The sequence below is a fragment of the Aphanomyces astaci genome (assembly GCF_000520075.1).
Source record: "Aphanomyces astaci strain APO3 unplaced genomic scaffold supercont1.131, whole genome shotgun sequence".
Lineage (NCBI taxonomy): Eukaryota > Oomycota > Saprolegniomycetes > Saprolegniales > Verrucalvaceae > Aphanomyces > Aphanomyces astaci.
This window is the reverse complement of record NW_009798394.1, coordinates 76,637-86,873: the sequence shown is the minus strand read 5'-3', so window position 1 is coordinate 86,873 and position 10,237 is coordinate 76,637. Positions and strand designations below refer to the sequence as shown.

At 52.2% G+C, this 10,237-nt stretch overlaps 1 protein-coding gene across 1 annotated transcript; it reads left to right on the top strand.

Annotated features, from left to right (window-relative positions):
• Positions 1-6,492: 6,492 nt before the first annotated feature.
• H257_18025 (hypothetical protein) lies at positions 6,493-8,527 on the top strand (the record flags this gene model as incomplete). The annotated part of the gene is made up of 2 exons (XM_009847033.1): positions 6,493-6,621; positions 6,647-8,527. 2 exons carry the CDS (start codon positions 6,493-6,495, stop codon positions 8,525-8,527), a joined length of 2,010 nt encoding a protein of 669 aa, XP_009845335.1.
• Positions 8,528-10,237: the final 1,710 nt, after the last annotated feature.

The following is a 10,237-nucleotide window of genomic DNA, read 5'->3' as shown; positions in this document are numbered from 1 at the left end:
TGGCTGAGCCTTGCGACGTACCTGCACAAATACTCGCAGAACTTTGCGGACATGGCCCAGCCGTTGTTTCGGCTTCTCCTCAAGGACGCCCCTTGGATTTTGGACTCCGCTTGTCAAGAGGCTTTCGACGGCCTCAAAACCAACCTTCAACGCGCCCCGATCTTGGCGCTCCCAGACTTTGACAAACGTTTCTCTGTCGTTTGCGACGCTTCGCAATTCGCCATTGGCTGCTGCCTGATGCAGCTCGACGCCTCCGGTCACCTTCGCCCGTTCTCCTACCAAATCCGCCAACTTCACGCGGCTGAGCGGGCGTACCCAGTCCACGATTTGGAACTTCTCTCCATGAAGTACGCCCTGACCAAGTTCCGCATCTACCTCCTCGGCGGAAAACCCTTCGTGATCTACACCGATCATGCGTCGTTACGCACAGCGACAAATACGCCCCACCTTTCACAGCGCATGGCGCGCTGGATTTTGTTCTTCTCCGAATTCCCATTTTCGGTACAGCACAAGCCCGGGAAGGACAACATCCTGGCTGACGTCCTCTCTCGGCGCCCTGATCTCGAACTGACCACGATCGGTCTTTTAACGACGGGTCTTCACGATCGAATTCGTGCAGCGTACCCCTTTGACGCTGACTGCTAGTCGCGTCTGGCGGCGCTCACCGACCCCATTTCCCCCAAACCCCGCCGTGCTTCGTCGGCCTTACACCGCTTCGCCCTCTCCGATGGGCTTTTGATGTTTAAACCCACCGCAGACTCGCCGCCGCGCATTGTTGTGCCCGGTGACGCGCAACTGCGCCTCACTCTCCTTCGATCCTACCACGACTCCCCCAGCGGCGGCCATTTCGGCCGCGACAAAATGCACGCGGTTCTAGCGCACTCATACTGGTCCGACACGACGAGATGTACGCCCGCGTCGCGCAGACCGTTTGGCTTGGACGTCCATCCAATGCGAAGGGGGAAGGTATCCAACGAGTTGCAGGGCTCGGCCAAGTCTGCCGCCGCATCGACATGGATGAGTCCGTCGACTTGTTCGAGACGCAACAGATCCAGGGAGGTGGAGCCCGCATGTATAAATCCGTTGTGCGCTATGTCGCTCATAGCGACGCTTGCCAGCGCACTACGATCACCGCCTCCTCTCGGGCTCCGCTACAACCTCTGCCCATTCCGGACGAACTTTGGTCGTCCGTCAGCATGGATTTCATGTTTGGCCTGCCGCGCGACGCCCGCGGCAACACCGGCATTATGGTTTGTGTCGACCGAGCGTCGAAGTATGTTATTGCCGTCCCCATCCGGGACACGCTGAGCGAATGCCGCTCGCCTCTTTTTCGATCACGTTTTCTGTCGTTTTGGCCTGCCTCGCTCCATCGTTTCAGACCGCGACCCGCGGTTCACGGCGAAGTTTTGGTCCACCTTATTCGTTTTATGCGATACCTCGCTCGATATGTCGACTTCGGATCACCCCGAGTCCGACGGCCAAACGGAACGCGCCAACCGCGTCCTCGAAGATATCCTCCGGAGCTACTCCGTTTCTACCGGTTCCTCGTGGGCTGTCACACTACAGCACGCGGTCTTCGCTTACAACGCCTCCGTTCAGGCGTCCACTGGCTTTTCGCCGCATTATGCGGTCCATCTCCAACACCCCCGCCTCCCTCCAATGCTCGACGGTTCGACCTCAAGTGGGGGTGGACTCACCGCGCGGCCTGCGGGCGAACTTTCCAACGCCCCCAGCCGCACTCTCCAAACCATTCAGAGTTTCCTCTCCCGTCGCGTCTCTGTTATGCAACAGATCCATGACAACATCGCTGCCGCTCAACAGCGCCAATCAACTCAAGCCAACAAACATGGCCGCTCTAACCTCGCGTCCTTCGCCGTGGGCGAACAAGTTCTCCTCCACAAGTCGGCGGTGCCCGCCCATGCATTCCGCGCACGAGAGGTTGGAATGTCTTCCAATGTCAAGCTAGGAAGTGCTTGGCACGGCCCCTTTGCCATTCTTCGCGTGGTCAGTCCCACCAACTACAAGCTCGACCGTTATTATCTACTCCTACGACCGATGAATCGACGGCAACCGATCCTTCGGATCCCGCGGGGGCTCTTCCTCTGCCGCCGCCTCAGACTTCTCCTCTTCTTCCGACTCCCCAGCTGTCGCCGTCCTCGACATCGGCACCACCACTTGTTGCGGCGCCGCAATCGCCCGCGCCCGATAATCTGCGGCTGCTTGCCGCTCCGCCGCTGTCAATTGACCACCCTGTTGAGGTCCCGACGGCGGATTGTACCCCGCGAACGGATTCGTCGGCCGCGCCGCCGACAATCGCGCCGCCACCTGCGCATCTTCGCGCGCCCACGTCGAAGAACTCGCCGTCGGCGAAGCCCATACGCTCGACCAGGCGCTCGCAAGGAGCACCGAAAACCCGTTTGGCGTCACCCGCACCCCTTGCACCGGCGCCGCCGCCGACATCGTCGCTTGCCTCCGAGGGGGTGAGCGCCCTGCCACTGCCGATCGCCCACGTGATCTCGAACGTCCACGCGAGCGCGATCGCGGGATCGCGATGGATAGCGACGGGTCGGCAGTTCGCTGTGCGAGTCAGGCCAACTACAACTTGGCAATCAGAATATTATGTTAAACAACACTTACCTCAGGCCTGCGCCGCATATTTACGCGGGTGGCGATCCTCGCGACAGACCGTGCGTCCAAACGCCCATGCTTCTGTCGTGAAATTAGATAGCGAGTTGGCCAACCGCCCCACTGTAAGCGGCAACTGCCCATGCCGCCCACTGCCTTGTCCGACCAGCGTCCACACGAACGCTACAATGTATTCCAGCAATGTTTCATCATTGCAAAGCTCGATCCGCCCCACGTCAACCGTCCAGCGCTCCAGGCGCTCCCGTTCATGCAACTCGCGCATGGCGGCCTTGAACTCATCAAACCGGTGAAAACTCACCCTTACAAGCTGCATGCACTCCATGGCAAGCAGCATCCACAGAACCCGGAACTCAAACGAATGGACGATTGCAAACAAGCACAGGCACCGTTCAACGCCGGCGGCATTGGCCACCTGATATCCCCAATCCTCGCGAGTCTCGTCGAGCTCGCGGACCACAGTCAAATGGCGCATAACCCCGAAACCACAGTCAAATGGCGCATAACGCCGCGCACATACTCCAAGTTCACGCCACCCCAACCGGCAGACGTGAAGATCTGAGAGCGATCCCAGTGGAAGCCCAACTCTCGGTCGAACACTTCGTCTCGGGCTAGGCCGGTCCACTCCGGTTCAACAAGTTCGGCCTTCACTTTGGCCTCAGACTTAACGGCGCTTCCCACACCGCTCGCCTTCATTTCGTTTCCCCCAACGCCGATAGCGTTGGGATGACCCCATCGCCTACACGTGTCCCAGTCACACCTTCGCTAATCACCTTCCACGCTGCTTCCGCAGCCTCCTTGGCTGCTTCGTCTGCCGCCTTCGTCGCAGCCGCTGCAATCGCTTTAGCCTCTTCGGCGCGCCTTGCCTTCACCTTCACCTCTTCGGCCGCTCTTGCCTTCTTGGCGGCCTCCTCCCATGCCAAGTGATGCTCCAGCAGCTTTTGCACACCTTTGGCGCCCACTGTTTGCATGGCGCTCTTTACCAAGTCGGCAGCCGCTTGCTGCTCCAGCTGTCCAAGCCGTTCGCGCTTCACGGCCGCCTTGTCCTCCCAGTCGGCCTTACGCCGTGCCACTTTAGCCGCGTCCTCGCTCGGCGCCACTCTGTCGTCGTCATCCACCTCAACTATGAGGTCCACCACCTCCACTTGCTGCGCCGGCGCCTCGGCCTCTTCGACGCTGTCGTCGGCATCCTCGGCGATCTCGTTCGCCTTGCACTTCTTGCCTTCGTCTGCCATCACAACCTCAACTGTCACGCCAAAGTTCCCTCTCGTTTTGACCACGCGCTGATGGCACGTTCTGTCTTAAGTAAGGGAGGGTGTAACCGTGTCCATCATCCGGTCACTAACCGGATGACTAGTCGACACCCCTTCAGTCCAAGGTGTCTCTTCGCACACCAACAAGTCCTCTTGCGCAACCAAGGTGTTCCTCCGACGATACATCGATGGTTGGTTGCGCGTAGCTTAGTGATAGCGTAGTAGTGTTAACGCTATGAATTCATTTTCTCGATTCTACCATCTACTGCGTCTTGCTCTGCACACGCTCACAGCTCCCATGGTGCAAGGGTGTTGCATCGGTTGCATTGCAACAAGCAACTGTCGTACACTGCGTCCATGTCCGGGCTTGCATATGAATGCGTGTCAATTATCCGGCATGTGGTCCGTCCAACCGTTTTGATCTATTTTTAGAGGTACATATAATGTTATAGAGTTTTCGATACTTTGCTATCACCGGTGGTTTCACCGTTGTATGCATTGCTGTGTTCATCCACGGCAGCACTTTGTAAGAGTGGTTATCACCGGTGAAACCCCCCAGCATAATTTGCTGTATGGGTGGGTGGTGGTAGAAGTGGAGATGGAAACGACGATTTGGCGGAGCTATTTTGTACGAAAACGAAGCGGAGGAGGACAAACATATGTTTTATTTATAGCCAATGAAATTTGAGTACCACTTATTCGATCCAGATTCCTCGGCCGTCAAGCGGACGATTAATGGGCTTACTAGCTTCTCAAGTAAAGTATTCACAACTACAGTAACACAGTGACTACGAGAGGAACTGATACAGTATACAGCTACGTAGCTAGATCAGCTCCTCTCGTTATCATTGTGTTAGTTGTGAATAAGGTACCTGCAGAGCAAGGCTAGTTAAGTATTAATTCATCAGAGTCAGGCAATACGAGGCAACATGCTCCTGTTCAACCCATCACTTTCCAGAAATATTGCGTTTTGATTGGATTTTTTTTTTGGCCAACCACACATTTCAATGTCGTCATTCTTCAATTTGCCACCTCACACACACTGCTCACTGGGTCCACTGGTATGTACACTGTAAGTGATCAATCCCCTTGCGCATTCAGCCATCCGTTGGTACCGCAAGCAAGGTTCATTATATATCTACGCAGTGCATATATACCGGTATCGACTATAGAAGATGTCTTACAGGACAGAAGCAGCACGAAACACGACCTACGCATGATATACAGTACGTGGAACTTTGGGGCGTAGGCTGACACACTCAACCTACGCACGCCGCAAGCCGACAAAATTGATATGTGAGTCTGATAGCATGGAGTACAATTCACACGACTGCTCCACGTCATGAGGCCGTTCGAGGTTTAGCCCCATGTACATGTAGCTACTCGCAATAATACCAGTACATCCTGAATCGCGTCCGCTTCATGCCATCGGTGGTTGGTCACAGGGCCGTCGATAAGTTTAAGGCATTTTGTGATTTCCCTGCCCTCATTCCGATGATTACAATAACCGAAAAAGTCATCCTAACCTCTCTCACGACTTGACGTTTTCAACAGGCTGTTTGTCCATACTGTATGACTGACTCCCTCCTCTTGATGGTTGGTAACAGTTAGTGCACCTACTGGTCAACAATTCCCTCATTAAAACAGTTCCACTGTTGTTTTGACCCGAAATACAGTTTCAATGAGATTTATAAGGAACTTTGTATGCTTTGACCACCTCATCTCTTACTAGGGGTTTAGCATCGTGTGTACTCACCAGGGTAGGACGGTACAGGGTTACTGGAGAAAAGGTGTATCCGGATGAAATAATTCCCTCATTGAAACAGTATTTCGGGTCAAAACAACAGTGAAACTGTTTTAATGAGGGAATTATTTACCTACCGCTAGTACGACATGGACAAACCCTGAAAAACGTTCAATAAATCTGGATACCGTTCAACCAAGATTAATACAATAAACTCTACTTAGATGAGGCATATTTTTTGTACTCTGACCACCTCAACTCCTACTAGGGGATTTAGCATTATACTTTGAAGTAAGTGCACGCGGGGGTAGGACGAAGTCCCGGGGTTACAGGGTTACGGGAAGAAAATTTGCTTGAACGCTTTGCAGTCTTGGCTGATCGGTATCCAGATTTATTGAACGTTTTCCCATAGTTTCCGTAAGACATGCACGCACTATTATCCAGAGTATTAATTTAAGGAAATTGGAAAAGTGTGATGGCCAAAATGAATTACTACTAGTACAGTAGTAGGTACTTACTGTACTAGTATGTATCAAAGTGCCTCTACTTGACACCTATTATTGTACTACTTTTCTAACGTTATAGGTAACTAGCTAACTATAAAACGTGACAGTTGGAATTGCCTAATGGGTACTATTAATACTGTAGTAGTTTATCGATGCAGGGCACCGCACGACTGGAACTAATTCCTAACGAAGGCCAATCACAACGGTAAGCTTATTCCACATGTCGACTGGATTGATGGATGTAGCTTGGTAATAATGTTCCTGGTTGATTGCGTTGGTTGCCCGCCTGGTCTTCGCTTCAATGATTTATATTTTTGGCCAACTTCATTTTCCTCTTCGCTCTGCGATGGTCGAAGTCTTCATCTCCCTCAGCGTGTTGGCCGCTGCCGCTATGGCTGGCTCCGTCACGGAACTCCCCGAGTCTGTGACCAAGCTCATCGACTACTCCATCAACCCCTGCGACGACTTTTACCAGGTATGCGTGTGGCACATGGCACAAGAATGCTGTGATACCCCCGGACAGACACAAAATCGATACGTCGTTCTACGAGATCAACATCCAAAACCAAGCCGTATTGAGGAAGATTTTCTCTGACAACACGACCAAGCTTGGTGAGTTTTACAACTCCTGTTTGGACACGGCTACGCTATCGTCGCTCGGCCTGACTCCGCTGGAGGACTCGTTCAAAGCCATTCGGTCGGCCAACACCACGTTGGACCTCCTCATCGTGGCTGGTGAATTGGCCAAGAACGGCATCCCTGCCTTCGTGGATATCAAGTCCAGACCTGACTACAACGACTCGACCAAGAACGCCCTCTTCGGTTTCCGAGCCCCCCTGCCGCTGAATCGCTGGTCCTACATCATTTATTCCAACGACCTCATTCCTTCCGAGTGGTACTACATCGAAGCCGACTACAAGGTGTACATTGCGACGGTGTTGCAGCTAGCTGGCTACACTGCTGAGCAAGCAGCGGCTGCCGTGCCGGTGATCATCCGTTTCGAGCAAACTCTAGCCAGTATCGCCCTCGACGAGCTCGAGTTGGTGGGGGCCGCTGGGTCTCCGTATACTGCGCTTTCGTACTCCCAACTGGACCAGAAGTACCCGCTGCTTGTCGGCTCGTGGCTTAAGGCCAACGGCTTCGACGTCCGCGACCAGTCGAGTGGTTCGAACGACTGGGTGGGGTTTTACTACTTGACCTACTTTGATAAGGCCGAAGTGTTGTTGAAGAACACGACACTAGACAACCTCCGCACCATCGTGGAGTATAAGCTCATCCACGCCTCGTCGAACCACTTGACCCCTGCATTCCGCACGGCCAACTGGAACTTGTTCGGCAAGAAGGTCAAATTCGAAACGGTGGAACCTACTCGTGAAAAGTACTGCGTGTCTGAGACGGGCAAGACCGTGGGTGATCTCTTGGGCCAGTACTTCTTAGACGCGGTGTGGTCGGCTGATACAGCCAAGACGGCCGACGAACTGGTCAAGGCTTTGAGGTCGTCCTTCTCCACTGGTATTGCCACCGCCGACTGGTTGGACAAATCGACCCGAGCCAATGCGCAAACGAAGCTGTCCAAGTTTGTACACTTGTTGGGTGGCCCGGAGAAGCCGCAGCTGTACCCCACGCTGACGTTTGACTCGAAGTCGTTTTTGAACAACCAGTGGAAGGTGTCTCAAGTGAACATCGACACCAACTTAAAGCTGAAGGGCCAACCTGTGGACAGGCTCATTTTCGACTCGGCCCCCCAGGAAGTGACCGCGAACTACAATCCTTACGAGAACCTCATTGTGTTCCCGGCCGGCATTTTGCAAAAACCATTCTTTGACGGCCAGTTTGACGCCGCCCAGAACTTTGGTGCCATCGGGATGGTCATCGGACATGAAATTACCCACGGGTTTGACAACTTCGGCCGCGATTACGATGGCGACGGAAACAAGAACCCGTGGTGGTCGAATGCCACCAACGATGCGTTCAAGGCGAAAGCCCAGTGCTTTAGCGATCAATACTCCAACTTTGAGGTCAGGAGCGAATTGACTGGCGTTGTGTTGGGCAACGTCAGCGGCGAGATCGCTTTGGGTGAAACCATTGCGGACAACGGGGGGCTGAAGACCAGTTTCCGCGCGTACCACGAGTACTTGAAGGAGTTCCCGTCCCAGTACACCGAAGACGCAGGCAACAAGTTGTTCTACTTGTCGTACGCCCAAGCCCAATGCTCCAAGAACACGGATGACCTGCTCCTCGGGAGTTTAACGAACACGCACCCGCCCGATTGGTTCCGCGTGACAGGGGCGTTGCAAAACAACGCTGAGTTTTCACGTGTGTTCCAGTGCCCCACCGACTCGTCCTTGAACCCGTCCAAGAAGTGCTTGTTGTGGGAATAGGGTTGATCGATACGAATATAACTATATGTAGCGTTGTGCATTTGTAAGGAAAAACTGAGAAAACGATGTCATGGTTGAAATGTGTGCTGTAATCGATGGGTTTGGTACGCGCACGACATCGGCTTTGTAAGGTTCGGATTGATATATAAGCCCGATTCGGGCATCGGTTACCGTCGCCCTGTGGGGTCGTCAAAACTATAGATTGTCCGGATAGAATTTGGATTATGTCACCACATTGATTGGGAAAAGGTCCAACTTGAACGGGTGATGGTGCATGCACTACGTAGTACTAGTACTATTATACTAGTTGTCATCATGTTATAGTCGCTGCATGTTACTGTGGATTGCCATAATTTTAAACTACTACGGCGTACAGGGAACGACGCTGAGTAGCGGCGTGATGAGGACTAGTGATTGGACAGAGAGGCGGTTCGAATTGGCCAATTGAGTATCACAAAACCAAAATATAAAAAAAGTATCGAATGAAAAAAATGTGATTTGGATATAAGATTACAAAGGATATGAATATAAAGAGTAATTAGTACTAGGAAGACATCCATGCCATGGTTTTCAAGTCCTCATTCTTGCAGGAAACTAATTATCACAAGGGATCAAGGTCATAAAATTGGCCTATTACACATATTGCATTACATCGCTGTGACACATGGACTGTGGATTTGCACGCCCCATGGGGACCAACAAAATGTGACATGACCGCTTATAAAAATACTACTACGTAGTATAATTTAATACTCTATTCAAGTAAAGAAAAAAAGTATACGGTATGGGTCAATGGATCTACACGCCATAGAATACACAACTTCCCCCCATTATCTCCCTTGAACAGACGGATAGGGAGCCGCGCAATGCTCACTCCACGAATTCCGGTATGTCCGTATTGAAATCTTGTGCAAAATAAGGGTACCGGTCAAGTCAATTGGTCCCGAGTTCAATCCCAGTCAGAAAACATATTTTTATATACAAAAATCAAGATAAAATTGTGAAAAAACAAATTGGGCTAAAATTATTTTGGCAACGCCTTTACAAAACTAGAACGAACTTCAGCTTCACTGATCATGTCCCATGCTTTAATGACACGCTTAATCATGACGATTCGCTTTTCTTTAGCGGTCGTGGCAGTCGATACATCCAAGACCCACAAATCGCGCAGGTGCTGCTTGAACGGGCCCATGATCGAAACATCCAGAGGCTGGCAGTGCGATGTACTGTTGGGGGATAGCGGATACAGTTGACACCCAAGCTCTTCACCAACAATCGTGTCGCTTTCAGTACTGACATGCGAATCAAAATTGTCGACGAGAAGAATTGATGGATTCTCAATGTGACAAGCCAACACATCACGCAAATAGAACTTCCATACAGTTCCATTCATCCACGCTTTTCCTGCATGGCGTAAAAGCGCCCTTCAGGATAGTCGGCAAACTCGTTCGTCTCAATCGTGCCACCAGTCACACCACATATCACGAATAAGATTGGCAACTTGGCACCATCGGCGCGCACAGTCAGTAGGGCAGTCATGCGGTACGAGTGTGTTTCGGAGTTCGCAACGTAATTGCCACCACCACGCACAGCCCAGATTATGCTCGGACACATGTCGTACTGGATTCCCGTCTCATCAGCGTTGTACAGGCAGTCCAATGCAACGTCTGGGTGGTCAGCATGAAACTGTTTGCCGAAAGCAAGTCTTGT